Genomic DNA, 17384 nt, shown 5'->3' with positions numbered 1-17384 from the left:
ACTTTTCTGCTAAATAATGACCCACATAAGACATCACAGAAAACACAAGGTAACTTAAAAATAACTTCTTGAAAGACTGAAAATTGAAATTTTAAGCACATAGGAACAGTACTTATGTTTTCCTATCTTAATACGGAAAACATGTCATTCCCTCCCTTCATTGCTAACATTGTCACCATATTGATGTTTCATTAGAGACTGGATGAATTAAACACATTTAAAATGTAAATTTATTATATGATTAGAGCTTTCAAATGCCAATCTTCCAAACTGGGAGATCATGCACTAACTATGCAGTATATTTAAGCCACTAAATTTAAAAATTGCTGCAGATTTAGAGCCCATACAAAAAGGTCTACTCAACAGTATGTAACTTCAGCTAATATATTTTATTTAAATATTTAATTAGACAATAAAATGTGCAATGCTGTCAAGTGCAGGTAGAGCTTACCGATTCTGAAATGATTTACCAGCGACGTTGTCTCTGTATGAATCAAACATAACATGATACTGGTCTCTACTCCACTCCAAGACAACCTGCAAAGAAAAAAAACCAAAACCACTTGATGTCACCACCTTCTAAAGTTAGGTATTTAAATTTCATGCTTTGAAATCTTTAACCACAACTGATTTCATTCAAATCGATCTATGCATTAATAAACAACTGAGCAGACCAAAATCCCAACTAAATTATGACACTGAACCAGCAATCAGACCCAGAACAGAAGAGCATGCTTAATTTAAACAAACTCTGCTTTTCTCTGCAACAAAGGATTTCATGATTTATGCACACTCTTTTTAAGCTACTTTTTATTTAGGTCACCTCCCCCTTGTCTCTCAGTATTTAAAAGTTCAGGAATGTTTTCCCAAAATTGAGACCTAAATCAAATATACTTTGATACAAGCAGGAAAGCCCTAACACACACACCCCCCCGCACAGTTTTGCTCATCTTTATTTCTATTCTCATACAGGACATATTGAAGTATACACGCCTCCAAAATCTGAGCTTTGCAAACAAACAGCCAGGAAAAACACCCACAATTTTTCAACACTAAAAGTGGTAACTATGCTTTGACATAACAAAGAAGTCCAAGTATTTTGAGATAAAAGCAATATAAAACATACAGGTTCTCCTCTGAGATAAACTTGCTATGACATCTTTTCCAGTGAAAGTCCAGCCTTGAAAACTACAGTGGCATTTTGTGCTATTTTAGAGTTGAAGGCACAGTGGCTTAATTTACTGGGATAAGTACATATTTGTATGCACTGAAGAGGGAAAAAAAAAACAAAACAAACAAATGAAAACAACAAAACAAAATGAAAGGAAATCAGGAAAGGATAGTATTTTACTATAGTAGTTACTTTGATAGGTAGTAGATAGTTTTTTATGACAGTTACTTTACATCACTCTTCCTAGATTTAAATGTTATTATCGCTTATTTCTTGTATTGTGGGAACTATGAAATACACCATTTCTCTAAGGTCACACTCAAAACCACAAACAAACTTTCCTCCCTCTTAAGAGGATACACATCTCTCTTCCCCCGTTGCCACTAAAGCAAATTAAAACCTTCCATAGAGCAGGGAAGCTCCATCATGTGCCTGGGTGACAAGAGCAGACACACAATTCCTGCCAGAGCTGCAGATGGTCTCTTTGTAACTAAGATCACATCAGCACACTTCCATTCCCCTCACACAAAGGACACAGATTGCCCAGGTAGGCATAAAAATCTCCTCCCTTAAATACCAAGGTCAGGAATTGTCTTAAAACCACACACTACTACACTTTCCTATGCATAAATCATTAAGTCCTTCTGCCAAATACCAGGTTTAATACAGTACACACTGGAAGATCGTATCCATGTGGAAACATTTGCTCCTACTGATAATGATGAAGTGACACACTGTGACTGATCTGTGTCTAGAAGAAATACAGAAGTATTTGAGTAAGAATATATTACATGAATAATATGTCTCTCCAGAAGGAAAACACTAACCATTCCAGCCTTTTGCTTTGTCTTTTGTGTAACTATAGCCAAAAAGAGCAGAGGACAGAACTCTTAAGAACCCATCAAGGAACAAAGTTAAAAACTCTTTCTACCTGATACATTTTTTCCCCAGCAACTGTTTCCTCCTGACACATTGGGCATAGTGCAATAATGCCTAGAGGCTCTTTTGCTTCAACTTTTCATACTGATATTATAAAACCACCAGAGGAACATTAAAAAACAAGGTGAGAGGCACCTCCTATAAGGAGCTACTGTATCAGACAGATGATAACAGTGGCTCTGGCATGGTCTGGCTATAAAGCATTTTCCAAAGCAGAGCTACCTACAGAAGGATGGCCAAGAAGGGTTTATAATCAAACTGCCCTAATACTTAAAGCTCATCTTACAAACAGGGAGCAGCATTGACTTAGACCTGGCTACCTTGTATGCTTTTGCAGAAATATTTCTGAATCCTGCTCAATGTCCTAGTATTTCACTGAGCTCAAGATTTTCCTTCAAATGAAGATCATTTTCAGCTTCTGGCTGTGAGAACATTATTACCAGTCTCAAATTATTTGCCCTAACCATCCATTTTTACTCACCAGTAATATTGAGATTAGCACGAACCCAAGAAATCAGATCTAATTTTGCCTACTAGAACAAAAAAAAAAGCTGGCTCTAGGGGTGGGGGAAAAGCAGAACTGCAAATGCTGTTCAGACACCAGGGTCTGATAAGCGTGGCCTCACACTCCTTTTTATTGCTTCAGTTTCCCACAGATGGCTAAAAATGGTTTAGCTGTTAATTTCTAGAAAGATTTCTTGGTTTCATTTTCCAAACAGTTCTACATTTTTTTATTAGTTGCTGCCTTGCAGACTCTGTACTGAAGAAGAGAAGCATTTTCCATTCCCACAATAGTTATCGGAAGAGGTCTAACAGTGCTCATTCTCACAAGCCTTGTCTCTCCTAAATCATTGAACTACCACTGTTTACCAATATAAAAAGGCAAAAGCAAAATGCATGCAAACATGTCTTACCAGGCTTAGTTTCATTGGTGTGTTTTAGCTTGTTTTTTCTAAAAACATTGCTGGTCACTTTTCTTTTTTCTTAACATGTAATTTGGAAAATCTACTCCTACCTGATTCTCCCAGTTCTTTTGCTCACTCTCTAAATTGTATCTAAGCTTTCCAAGTAGCTTTTAAAGGGCTGGAAGCAGCAAACTAAGATTTAGGAGGAAACTCTGAGCAGTGATTTTGACTGATTCTCACCAAAATCAGCCGTAACTTAGACAACTACTGAAATATTTTTTAAAACCTTCAAAGTTCTATGATATCCTAAAGCTGGGTTTTAAGTCCCCATTCTGAAGAAATGCAAAACTGTGCTCAGTTTCACAGCACCAAAAAATCTGCACCAATCCAAGTTGATACTCATGTGCAAACAGGTGCCTATGAGTACTTTGCAATTACTTAATTTGCTGATGGCTTGGAAGTGTTTCAGGAACTTGTGGTCCCCGCAAGACAGCAGAGATTAAGGACTTTAAGCGAAGATGCGTTGGTATACAAAGTTTTGATTGTGCTACATCCAAGAGTTTCAGATAATACTCTTTATGGATCTTCTTTCCCCCCCCCCCCCCGTATCTGAAAGAACCCATCAAATTAGAATAGAGAAGGGAAAAAAAAAAAAGGGGGAACAACTTAGGAAATCAGGAAATTCCAGTCTGTTTGCATTGAACACTGCCATCCTTTTAGACTGACAAAAATACTTGAATTCCCTGAATCCTTACTATATTCACAAACACTGCACTGAAGTAGGATTAATTTTTTCCTCTCCAGATCCCTTCATTGACTTACCAAATCGATAGGACAATGTGAAATGAAGATTTAAACGTACAACACATCCGTGTAAAACCATATCTAGAAAAAGTGTAATTACAAGGCATCATTTACAAACTAAATGCGGGCTAACTAAGTAACAAGTAAAGAGCAAAGCAGACTATGCTGCGCAGCTTGGAGGGAGGATACATTTAACTCCTTAAACTCCGGAAAGGGGAGAGATTCTGTCACTCCCAGTCGACATGTGAAGGTGACATCCAGCACAGGCTTTAAAAGACTCAAAGAAAAACACAGCACCAGTAAGTCACCTGATGAGGGAAGCGGAAAAGAACTGCACAAGAGCAGCGAACACCAGCTGCCCGAGCACGCCGGTCTGTGTCACCTGTTAGACCCCAGCTAACCCCCGAGGGGACACGCGGCTCGCTGCCACCGCTCCCCGCAGCCCAACAGGTGGGGACAGGGCGGCCTGGGGAGCGGGAGCGGCCGCAGGGCTGCGCTCCGGGATGCGGGCACAGCCCGTCCCCGCGGGCACGGCGGGCCTGCGGCAGCGCCCTCGGCACAGCGCGGACGGGGCACCGCGATGGGCGGGACCTGTCACCCGCAAGGCGCCCGGTGCGGAACCTCGCTGCTCGCGGGACAGCACAACTACCCGGCTCCCCAGAGGAAAAACAGCCCCAAACCCCCCCGGGGCCGTGCAGCCGCGGGGCTGCGCCTGTCCCGCCGGCACCGCTCCGCTCGGCACGGAGGGAGGGAGGCAGGCAGGGGAAGGGGGGCAGCCACGCCGCGCCGGCGCGGCACCGTACTGACCTCCCCGAACTGCAGGGCGGAGACGATCATGAGGACGAGGCCCCCGAGGCAGAGGCAGGGCCCATACCTGTGCGACAGGCAGGTATAGGTCTGGCGCTGCAGGAGCTTTAGCAGCATGGCCCGCCGGCGGCCGCCGCCCCGCACGGCCCGGCCCGGCCCCGCTCCCCGCGCTGCCTGCGCCAGGCGGGGCCGCCGGCCCAGCGCCCGCCCCGCTTCCGGCAGCGCCTGGCGCCGCCTGGCGGTGGCGGAGGGCCCGCGCCGCGCCCGCCCCCGGCCGCGCTGAGGGAGCGGCTCTGCCGGCCCTCAGGGCGCGACGGGGAATTGGCTGTTCCCGTTGCGGAGAGACGTCGGGAGGGCTTGAGGACATCACACAGACACAGCCGAGCTGCGTGCTGAGATTTCATTTAAGCAGTCTATGCGTGTTCCGGCGCAGAAATGAAGTGCGGGGGTGTGTTCGTGGAATGGGAATCAGCAGGCTAGAGAGGATTACTGATGGAATTCTTCAAGGACAGCTCTTGAGGAAAAAACATGACAAGGAACTAGTTAGCGATCACTAGCTGACAGCACACTCTGGATTCTGCCATGAAGTTCAGCCACCTACATAGGACGGACGCTCTTGGTAGCGCCGCTGTCAAGCATTGATCAGGCGGAGGCACCGCTGGTGGCCACAGCAGAAGGATGGGGTGGCATAGGCCTGCAAGAGGCCAAGCATAGTAGCACCCATCTCTGTAGTCTATCCCTGCATCAAAAGGTCTTTTAAGTATTTCTTAAAACTGACTGCAGTGACTTTTCTGAGTAATAAACACCATCCTTGTGATCCTTTATTTCCTGTGTTAAGTAACAGTGGCTGACCCTTTCCAGAACTTTGTCCCAGTATATTTACACAGTTGTGGTGTGAGAGGACTGCACCTGGCTGTACTTTAAGAAGGCACAGCTCTTTGGCACATCTCTCCCAAGCCACTGAGCCCTTCTCCTACTTACTTTTTTGTGTCACATTTTGTCTTTCTCCAGGGCGAGAGGAATGCTAATGTCCTTACAAAGAATTTGATGGGTGAAGGTTTGGGTGTTAAGGTCTTTGGAATGGCTCTTAATGTCTCTGCTAACTTTGGGCAGCAGGTTTGTTGCAGAGCCAGTTTGGCTCCTGAAACAGACAAGGTCCTGCACAAGACTGAGCTTCTGAGCTTCGGGGTAAAACAGTAGCTTCAAGGGGGGATATGTGGTAGGCGGTTCGGGAAGGCTGTACCTTCCCTGTACCTCAGCCAAAGGGGAAAGGAACAGGGCACCATGTGGCCGGGAGTTTAGGATAGAAGGAGGCTGTGCCCTCCAAAACCTCGAGAGAGAAAACCCCATGGGTGTGTGCCCCGGTGGGCTCTCTCCCTTTATTCGAATAAAGTTGCAGGACTCCTCTGTCTCCTTTTTGGACATAAACCTCTGGCATTTGTGGATTTTCCTGACAATGGGCCATGGGACAGGATGGCGAATTACCTGCAGAGCCTCAGAGCCCACCCCATAGTGCTGTGTTCCTCCTCCTTATGGTGTGTTATCAGCCTGATAGTACTCATTTGGCCCTTCATGGTAACCCAGCCTTCCAGTCTTGGTACACAGAAAATTTCTCAGCTAGCTAAATTTCTCTCCTGTTGTGCACAGCCAGCACTTTCTCCTTCACATGTTCTCACCAATGTGCCAAAGTACGACCCTAGGGGAATATAATCTTTACATATTCCCTCACCTGCCCCTCCTGCTCAAGCACTGTGCTATTATTATTAAGCTATTATTACTCAGCTATTATTACTGCCTAGCAGCATCTCTTTACCACCGCCTACAGCACTGTGCCGGCAGTGATGGCCTGGAATTCTGAGTCAGCAGACTGAGGTTTTCATTGAGAACTGAGGTATAGCACACATGCAGATTATGAGAAGAACCCCTATTTCTGGTCAAAAAGATCTATTTCTGGTCAACAATCCAGCATAAATGCAGAAATGAAAGTGAATGTGCTGAAAAGATGAAGCTGAGAGATATATCACCAATGAAAAGCAGAAACCAGTCAGGGGAAGCCGAATTTCTTCAAGGCCTTGATTACTTATTAAAACAAAGTGTGAGATGATACATTTATACAGACCAATAAATACTTCCATATGACACCAATATGATAAAACCATTAAAATTCACATAATCTTTGAATTATTTTAGAAAGTATCAGACAAAGTATACCAGTAGACACAGAGATATAAAAAGGTGCTGAACAAATCATGACGGCGCTATATCTGTCCTTTCTTGTAGAGTACTTATATTCAAGTATATATATTTAAACTGAAATAGGTGCATGAAAAGGAACAACCAGACCCTTCCTTCTAAAAAGACACTAAAATGTTTTGACTTGTTCACATCACAGAAATGAAGATCACAAACTTACTTAAATTAAATGCAATACTGTCACCAGGTTAAAACAAAACAAAGGAAAACCCAAAGGAAACAAAACAAAACAAAAAGGGGAGACAAAATCATGTTCTGGAATATATTTCAAATAGGAATAGCAGGAATACCTATCAAGCTTTGAGAGACAGCCTAACCAGCTTGTGACAGGAAACAGGACTCTATACTCCAGATGTTCCCCTATATTCCATTTTTCCATGGACTCATACACTCTTCCCGTCTTCAGTCCACCCAAGGTTTAATTATTCCAGAGAAACAAGGTTGTTTAGTCAGGAGAAGAGGAGTCTCAGGAGGGATCTCATTGCTCTCTACAACCATCTGAAAAGAGGTTGTAGTGAGCTGGGAGTTGGTCTCTTCTGCCATGTCTCAAGTGAAAGAATGAGAGGAAATGGCCTCAAGTTGTCCCAGGGGAGGTTTAGATTAGGTATTAGAAAAAAATTGTCTCTGAATGACTGGTCAGACACTGGAATAAGTTGCACAGGGAGGTATTAGAGTCATCATCTCTGGAAGTGTTCGAGGCGTCTGGATGTTGCACTTGGGGGTGCATTTTAGGGGTGATTATGGTGGCTTGATGGTTGGACTGGATGATCTTTAAGGTCTCTTCCAACCCTGATGATTCTGTGATTCTGTGAAAGGCATGGAAAATGGATGAAAACAAAGCCACCCTCAGCTTGCTAATGAACAGCAAGCTATTAAGGTACACATAGCAGATGCAGCTCCAATACCTTCTGAGACAATCTATCCAAGGTGCTAGGATTATTCTATGTCTGTCACTAGAAATTATTTCCAAGATCAAAACCAGGAACCAGATCAGGGGCCTTGTTGCAGCTGTCTTTGTAGGCATGTGTCTGAAAGGAGCAGGGCTTAGGCCAAATTGTTCTGTTTTCACGTTTTATCCAATGCACTGCTTACGCAATTCTCCAGGTGAGAACTTTATCATTGCATCCAAGAGCAGAATATTTAACTTCATCCATTTCTCCCAGCCACTGTAGATGCAAATGAACCCAGACATTCTGCTAGGAGCAATAAATTCCACTAGATGTCAGGATATGTAAAAATTAGGCACTGCCCTTATAATCCAATGTATACTTAAGGGCCTTGCCAAGTCATTATCCATGTAAACCATTGGGCTCTTGGGATAATCTACTTGACTGTTCTTGTATTTGTATTAACTCAAAGGTGCACGTAGCAGCACTCAACACAAAGGCATGCCTCCTGTGGATTATGATGTAATCTAAATAAACTGTCAAATAGCTATAAACACACTTTATCTTGATCCTGATTTTCTGCAAGTTGCCTTCACCAACATTTTTTCTCTCTTAGCTCTTAGAAATCTCTGAATTTTTGATGTTTTTCTTACTACAGTTAGACCCTTCTAAGAGGGGGTAGAAGCTACTTTGAAAAGGAAAGTAATATCTACTTTCTTTCAACAGGAATGGAGATTCTGTAATGCTCAAAATCTTGAGGAAGGCAGAACTTGTTACTGGGCATGGTAAACTTGTCCAGTAATAGCTCTTTCCAGGTCTTTTGAATTCTAATTTGATGGGAAAGGAGAACAGTAAGAGCTAAATATCTGAGGTAACAGTGTCATTATCTTTGGTTGAAGCAGAAGACCAGAAATAATCAACAAAGCATCTCAAGCTTCTCTGTTAGCCAAGAATATTATTCACTGCACATTCCATGAATCTTGTTCTAAAGAAAAGAGAATTAACATCATCAGAGGTTTCCTGTATTCATCTCTGTATGGTCTCTTTCATAAACATGAATTAATCTCGCAGCACTTCTGCGAGAAAAAAATTACTGACCGCAAAGGTAAAGACAAAAATCAGCAAGTTTGATGCCTGTTCCACTTTAAGTCTGAATTTTCACAATACAGGAGGTAACTCGTAGTACTCTGAAGGCTCAGCACTTCACTCTTAGGGATTTTGGTTTCCTTTCTGAATGCTCTAAACTTCTGAGCATTCTGTCTCAAGTCAGGCAAGTAAAAGTTCAGAATAGAAGGGTAGTGACTCGCCTGTGGAGAGTTTGTTTGAAGTAACTTGGCTATCATCAGAGAACAGTTTTGCATCAGAGACAGGGGCCAATTTATATTTGCTTATTGTATTTATGCAGCCATCATTTGTATTCCTGCCCTATTCACTAGATAGATCTACAATAGATCTACTAAGAACTTTTTCTAAATCCTAGAAGTTCTTCTACACATCTGTGAACTTGCCCCATATACTGAAGAATGGAGAGGAGGAAAAAAGCCAGTTATTTCACCACTCACTCTTGTAATGCACATGCTCAGAAGGATTAAAGTTTTCAAAAGCTCACATAAAAGCATCTAAATTCCTGTTGATTTTAATGGCAATCTAGAAAACTGCCTAAACATCTGTTCCATTATTACCTTTGTGCATTTGGTCTGAAAAGTCTTTATTTCGTAACATTTAAGGAAAAAAAATGTAATAAAAGCTGTTTTATTAACATAAACATAATCTAGAATCCTAATTTTTCCTTGGTTGTCAATAACTACCATTGAAGTTACATCTCATCATCATGCATGAATGGCACATGTGAGTATTCAGGGGAGCTTTGTCCTGTTTAGCAGAAGATGAGTACCAGTGAAGCCTTGCTAGTGCAGACATCAGGGCAGGTTACCTGAGCTCCTGGGATGAAGCACAGAGTTGATAACCCACACTGAAAACTGTGTTGCCAGATTTTCACAACTCACACAATCTGCAGCAGCTGGGGTAAAATTAATGTGACATTTTGGCAGCCAGAACCTACAGCCCCTCTCCACAGCTCTGACCCATTTCTTTCCTGCCAAAGCCCCCCAAAGGTTTCTCTGTTACACTTTCATGTTCATTTACTATATTAACATGCTCTCAAGGACCAGGTTCTCCAAGCATTTAAGTATTTTCTGTGCACCTGGGAGCCAACAGAGAACTTTGTAGAGAGCTAGGCCCTATAGATCAGTCATAACAAGCTGGTGTCCTTGCCAGTACTTTGAAGAGCTGCATGAGCACTTTCTATGGAAAGGAACTGGGGGATAATAGGGCCTCCTAGGACTTCTCTCCCTGCCACTCCACCCCTGCCAAAAACTGTAATATCTATGCTTCTGAAATTTAAAGCAGTAGCCTTAGGCATACTGGAATTAATAGCTTGGTATGGCACTGTGAATTTGGTAGTACCACTATCCATCAAATACAATAATTAAATCACATTAGTCACTCAGAACATAAAAGAATAAAAGACAGTGACTGAGCAATGTTCTATCCTTCAACATATAATCTCGTTTTGACTCCCATTTAGAGCTCTCAGCCTTTGGTGAGACTCAATCCCACTGATATTACCTCTAAAATATATATTGAATATAAGTGATCGGTTTCTGAGAGACACTGTTAGACTTTGCTGCTGTGTCTTGTAATGGATTATCTCTTAATTAGTCTGCAGTAATTTTAGCTTCATGAGCAAATGCATTCTAATTATATGCAGCTAATGAGAGTTTTCACTTCGTACTGCAGCAAAAGTGGAGATTTTAAAGTCATGCTCAGTATTTCAGTACTTTTGAAAATCCTCAGATATTCAGCTCCCAATCCTCTGGACAGGTATGCAAGGAACATTTATGACTCGTTACTTGAAAATTGTGTTGATAAAATATTTCCACTGTCCCCATTTCTTTACAGGAAAAAAATTATCTCTTAAACATCAGTTCCTACCCTTTCCACTTCCTTTTTGTTTGTGCAGATACTAGAAAGGACATTTACAATAATCTGAAGAGCATGGCTGGTAAAAATGAGGTATAACTAAAGAGAAAACAGTATTATCTTAGAAACAGATGAAAAAGCAGTGCCTAGAGAGCAAAGGACTGGAACAATGCCATTTCAAAAATCTCTGAAAGTGAGCATCTAGATGCAGCTGAGGCAGCATGTGCACCTGGCAGCGAAATCAGATTTTCTAAGCATAATATTCGCCAACATTTTACTCTCAAAGATCTGTTATTTCCTGCACACTTCAAACTAAAATAATAAATGCTTGTAGAAAGCCAGAAGAAACCTTTTGAAACTCTGCAGAATCTGGCATTTGCTCTTGCTTTTGGTTGGTTTGGGACTTTTTTGTTTTTGTTGGGGTGTTGGGTTTTTTGTCCTTGGTTTTCTTTATAGAAAGCCCTTACTTTTTAAAGAGATATGCTCTTAGCAATGGTAAACTAAAATTTAAATAGAGTGTGGCCTTCAAACAAAGTCATATCTGTATGTCTGTTTCCACTAATGAAGTGGATGAAAGACCCTGGAAAATCTCCCCAGGCTGAGTTTTAATATATTTAATGTATATTAGAACATATATATTATATGAATGTAACCTTATTTTCTAAATATTAGATTTCATAATTCTTTTCAAAAACATAGAGTTCATTATCTTTGATATTTAATTATCATTCTAACTAGAGTAGAATAGAATAGAGTAAAATAGAATTTCTCACAGTAGCTAGCTCTATGAAATGTTGGATTATTCTGAAGAGTAAAAAGGTATTATTTTTTATTTTAACATTAGAAACACAGGGCCTTTAGTACACTGATGGCATTGTCCTATGATAGTGATGGAATTTATGTTTCTTTTGTTAATCCTGCCAGGTTGCAGTGGCAGAGAGAACAGACTGTATAGATTTGATGGTTGGAATGGGCAGGGTGGTCTTTTAAATCCACTCAGCAGCACACAGAAGAAAATAATGAAGGTGCTTTCAGTGAAGAACAGTGGTCAGTAAGATTTTGTGGCCGTATGAAATAACATGTACCTTTTACATCACAGTAGTGAGATGGAGGCTCAGAACATTAGAAGAGCATCTAATTTTGGTTAGTTAGCTCTCCATCATTTGGTATGGATCACAGTATCAGACAGAAGGATTAAATAGTTAAAGGACCTCTTTAGGATGAACCATTTCCTTTGATGGTTGAAAATATACCTTTTATGTTTAAAAATGCTTAAGAGACTACATAGAGAGTAGAGTGGAAATAATTGCTAAAATATCTTTTTGGGAAAGCCATATTAACTGTTGCTCTTCACATTCATTTTATTTCAGAACATAGAGACATAGAATCGTTTAGGCTGGAAAATACCTCTAACACCATCGAGTCCAGCTGTTCATTGCTGTTCATGAGTGTGAAGGAGCTGGTACAGACAAGACATGGGTATAGTTCATGATCTTTTCTCTGGGACTCCTGGGTTGCACCCACTTTTCCTCAATCCAAAGTTTCGCAAACAAATAAGAAGCAGTGATGCTCCCACAGGTTATTGCAGTGCTACAAAGCTGGCATGATACTGATTTCACTGCGTTTTTACTGAACAAGAACAATCCTTCTGTCTTTATTCCATATTATTTGTGGTCATAAAGAATTAGCTATGCAGCATGAACCTTTGATGCAGAAGAACTATGAAGGCCATGGACAAAGGCCAAGAAATGATGGAAAGAACAGTTTGTTAAAAGTGAAAAGACAAAATTGGACACAATATTTAGGTTTTGTAAAACTACATTTCACTAAGTGTGTATGTTTGCTACACATATGTATCAGCTGGAATCAAGCAGTTCCAACATAGAGATTTCACAATATTACCCTGAAGCACTCCCTCTGTATATATATGTGTACAGCAGCTCTCTCTGGCCCTGTTAGACCTTGGTGTCAGCTGGGGCCAGACACACAAGAAGGAAGCTCATGAAAGAAGCAAACAGTAATTCAGCCAGCAATGTGCGAAGCACGGTATACAGGAAGAAATAACTGAGTGCCCTGTATTTAGCAGGATGATGTTATAAAAGTAGACAAACCAACACCCATAAATTGTGCTGGTAAATCTAGATTAACATATGGAAATAGAATCTGATTTTTCAGCAGTGAGTACTCCCCATTTTCAAGAGGTTTTGTGTTGGATGTAGCCACATCATTAGCCACTTCTGATGTTGAGAAAAAAGGTATTTTGATAGCTTTTCCTAGGATTGATCAAATTCTCTCTGTTTAGAGTCTGAATCCTTTAATCCCTTTGCATTCTAATTTGACTCAGGTCATGAATTTCATTACTTTCTCTTAATCTTCAGCAAGCAACTTACTGTCAGCTACTGTGTACCACTAAGAAAACTGCAAAGGTATTTCTTTCAGATGGCAAGGCCACATAAAAAGCTCCCATTTCACTTTGAATGATTTCCTTTTCACTAAAAATGTGCTTCTACAAAAATGTACTGCCAAAATTATCAAAATGCCAGAGCCAAATTCTCCTACTAACTGCTTCAGCATGTTCACTACCTGATTTACAATGAAGGATAACAAAGCCACTGAAGAATGGTTCATTTGCAGCTTAACAGTCTCTTTCTTGCCCTTTATATTCCATGTCAGCCTACAGCTCATGCATTCTGGAAACAAAGATTTCTCCCAATAAACATTTTATTTAAAAAATATCCCCCCAAAAGTAACTGAAAATAGACAGTGGAGTGTGGATACAAATATGCTGCTAGCAAGAATTTCTCTTGCTTCTTTCCAGTCCCATGAGATATTTTTCTCTCTCACAGAAGATATTAGTAGAATTCTATAAGCTATGAACACCTGTGACCTTGCAAAGCTTTGTTTATAGTACAGTAGAAAAATATTTTGACAATGGATGTTTTAGGATTTTAGCCAATCACCCCCAAGGGGGGTGCTGATCCTTTGACCAATTACACTATGAAGAAAAAAGTCTATAAAAGAGTTGTAAAATAATCAAAATAGATCAATCTTGCTGCACAATTCCTGCCTGCTGGATCTTCTCTCCTCCTCCCTACCACTGGAGGACAGTGATAGTGATAGCGGAGTAGTAAAAAAAAAAAACATATTGAGAACTAGTCTTCTCTAGAAATTCTGGAATAAACCTTTTCACATTTTCACACCTCATCATTATTGCAAGATATTAATCTGCCCTGCACCAGAGGAAGTTTCTATTCCTTTTTTTTTTTTTTTTTAACAGATGAAATTACACAATTTCAACCCAGTAGTTACCTCTCTTCATTCTTAAGGGACCCACCAATTTTTGACTGGTCTGATCATTTTGACAGTTGAGACATCTTTTACCTGCATTTTGGTTAGACATATAGATATAATCTAGCTGGCTACAGAGGAGGCCCAAAACAAATGGGACAAATTAAACCATCTTTTAAACAGTAACACCTGAAAACTGCTTTATAACTAAATCACTTTACCTTTTAGAAATATTAACATCATGCCATGAATGCCTCACAGTGTAAGATTTCACAGATGTTGTGGGTTGTTACTACTGCTATTCCAAACTTTGTGTCAGAAGTGAGAATAGTTTACACATGCTTTTGTTACTGAGAGAAGGTTACAGATATTGGCACGTGACCAAAGAGGAAGGAAAGAGATACCACAAACCAGCTTGAACTCTTCACACAGTAATCTGAAGAAATTACAAGTAGTGTACTTGATTCCTTCTGTAAATGCATTTCTGGCGCAACCTGTGTTAATAAACCAGTTCATAACCAGTTGTTAATAAAAATTATTTAGGCATTACATTCACAGATTAAGGCTGTTTTTTTCCTAGTGCTTGTGTGTAGCAAAAGATCTCAAGAAGTAACTGAATTATGTCTCTCTTGCTCTTGTTCCAAACTTTATTGCTTGCAGTTTTCTTGTCTCACTTGTTCTTCCATCCTTCCCTCTTCCAGCAAGTTCTTTACCAAATCAGGGAAGTAAATGCTACTGTAACTGTTCTGCACAGTTTCAATGTAAACACCATGCAGAGATATAAAGACCAACATGTTTGGGGAAGAGGAGTCTTCTAACTACATCTTTCATTTTACAGGTAATTTCATGATGAATGAGTTTGGAAAATAGCCTTGTGATAAAGAATACTCATATATAATAAATATAAAATCCATAGAAACCAGATTTTGATTGAAACAGGAGAAAAGAGGGGATAGAAGTACCAGCAGTATGGGCTATTTTAGATCTTCCATTATTATTTCCTTTACTTTCATATGTTTTCCAGTCACTGGCATGGAGGTTATTATTTGCACATATTGACATATCTATTTTTCTAATAATTCCGATTTGAAGGAGTCTGACCATTTTGTTAAATGACAGAATCATAGATTCACATAAGGGTTTGGTTTAGGAAGGACCATAAAGACGTCCAAGTTTCAATCCCATTCCCATGGACAGGGACACCTTCCATTAGACAAGATTGCTCAAAGTCCCATCCAGCCTAGTGTTGAACACTTCCAGGGATGGGGCATCCACAACTTCTCTGGCAAACCTGTGCCAGTGCCTCACCACCGTCAGAACAGAGAATTCCTTCCTAATATGTAATCTAAACCTACCCTCTTTCTGTTTAAAGCCATTTCCCCTTGTGCTGTCACTACAGATCTTGGTAAAAAGTCTCAAGCTGTCCTTCTTCACCCCATTTAAATAATGAAAAAACACAATGTGTTGTCCCTGGAGCCTTCTCTCCTCCAGACTGAACAACCGCAGCTCTCAGAATCACAGAGTCAAAGAATCACCAGGTTGAAGAGACCTCTAAGATCATCGAGTCCAACCCATGCCCTAACACCTCAACTAAAAGGTGGCACCAAATGCCACATCCAATCTTTTTTTAAACATAGCCAGGGATGGTGATTCCACCACCTCCCAGGGCAGACAATTCCAGAACTTCACCATTCTTTCCATGAAAAACTTTTTCTCTCTCAGCCTTTCTTCAAGAAAAAAGGTGCTCCATCCCTCTGATCATTTCTGTGGTCCTCCTCTGACCCAAGGCCCATGTCTTTCTTGTGCAAGGGACCCCAGAGCTGGATGCAGCTAGGTGGGATCTCACCAGAGCAGAGCAGGGGGGCAGGATCACCTCCCTCAGTCTTCTGGTCATGCTTCTGGTGACACAGCCCAGGATACACCTGGTTTTCTGGACTGTAAGTGCACACTGTCAACTTGTATCTAATTTTTCATCTAGAAAATCCCATGGAGCTAAATTAAATCCATAGTTATTTTATATTTTTATACTGCTAGGGCTTTAATATAACTTATTGAAAGCAAAACAGATTAAAATACATAAACCTTCTTTGAAATACCACACTAGTGTTCTCAAGTCCAGTAAATAAAATGACTCCCCCCAAGTTTGTGAGTACCCTGTATTTTTTAGTCTGTGCAGCTTCTAATGATCTTTAAAGAACATACTAATGCTTCTGATAAAAACCGATTAAAGATCACTGCTCAAATTATGTTGTTACTGACTACCTTCTACAACAAAATCACAAAGAAAAAGAAACATCCCATGAGCTGCAATAAATGTTTACATAGCAACAAAGAGCCTTTGCTAGTGATCACCAAACAGTAAGTTGCCACCTGCTTGAGCCAAACATGTGTCTTTTTCTTTCACTCCAAATAGTGTTCAGGCACTTAAAAGTCATGTGAGTAATAGAAATACTCAACTCACACTTAAGAGTAATTTATTTACTACTTACAAAACTAAAGGAAGTACAAAGAACTTGCAGAACTGTGGATGGAACATTTTTCTAACAATGTGACTTAAATGTTGATGCAGTAAAATAAAGTGAATTCCATCCTCTTTCTGCAAGGGACCAAATCAGAATACTAAATTACTGGCACACAAAAAAGTAAAATTCTACTTCTGTAAATATAATGAACATAAAGGTGTTTCTGCAGTTCATGTATTTACCAAAGAGACTAGATTTATTTCCTGTATACTATTTCATTGATTTTCTGTTTCTAGAGGAAAAAAACCCAAGATACCTGATATTGAGGCATAATTAAACAAACATTTTTAAAACAGCATATTAAGACAGTTCAAATATTAGTTATCTTCCATTATTTTTGCACCTTTAACGTAAAGAGAAATAAACCCGTTCTTTCAATCAGAAATTTCTGTCACTCAAAACTACTAGAAGACAGATTAGCTGTGGAAATATGAAGTATGAATTTGTGGTGTGGTGTGAACTATTACCTTCAATTTATGTGTTAAGAACATGAGCAACTTGCTACTGCCAAGAAGAAGGCTGTAGAGGACCTCCAGTCTTAGTGGTAGAATAATTTTTTTATTACTTTTCTATATTTGCATTGAGATATACTATCCCTAGTCCTTTTATTTCATTTATATCTCCCTTCCTAATACCTTCAAAGGCATGCCAAGTACTCACCTTGTGTGCATCCACCACGGGGAATGTGCACCGAAGGCAAGACTCTCAATACATTCTCAGGGAGAGAGGCAGAGCATGCACATACATGTCTTGGCAGCAGAATGGTGACCTTGAGTTCAGATGTTGGTTTGGAAGGCAGATAACTACAAACAGTCGAAGAAAACAG

The 17384-nt window shown here is 40.4% G+C and overlaps 1 protein-coding gene across 3 annotated transcripts in view; it reads right to left on the bottom strand.

Annotated features, from left to right (window-relative positions):
• The window catches only part of GNPTAB (N-acetylglucosamine-1-phosphate transferase subunits alpha and beta), a 53578-nt gene extending 36274 nt beyond the window's left edge, over positions 1 to 17304 (bottom strand). The window contains exons 1-2 of one of the 3 annotated variants that reach the window (XM_069003020.1): positions 17219 to 17304; positions 452 to 537 (exon numbers count right to left, since the gene is read on the bottom strand). In XM_069003020.1, coding sequence (XP_068859121.1) covers positions 452 to 501 — 50 coding nt within the window. In that variant the 5' untranslated portion in view covers positions 502 to 537; positions 17219 to 17304. Of the gene's footprint in view, positions 1 to 451; positions 538 to 4626; positions 4799 to 17218 lie in introns of those variants that run through there. The other 2 variants (XM_069003019.1, XM_069003018.1) reach the window with 2 other exon arrangements.
• Positions 17305 to 17384: the final 80 nt, after the last annotated feature.

The sequence above is a fragment of the Aphelocoma coerulescens genome, chromosome 1A, assembly GCF_041296385.1.
Source record: "Aphelocoma coerulescens isolate FSJ_1873_10779 chromosome 1A, UR_Acoe_1.0, whole genome shotgun sequence".
Taxonomy (NCBI): domain Eukaryota; kingdom Metazoa; phylum Chordata; class Aves; order Passeriformes; family Corvidae; genus Aphelocoma; species Aphelocoma coerulescens.
This window is presented reverse-complemented; position numbering and strand designations above follow the sequence as displayed.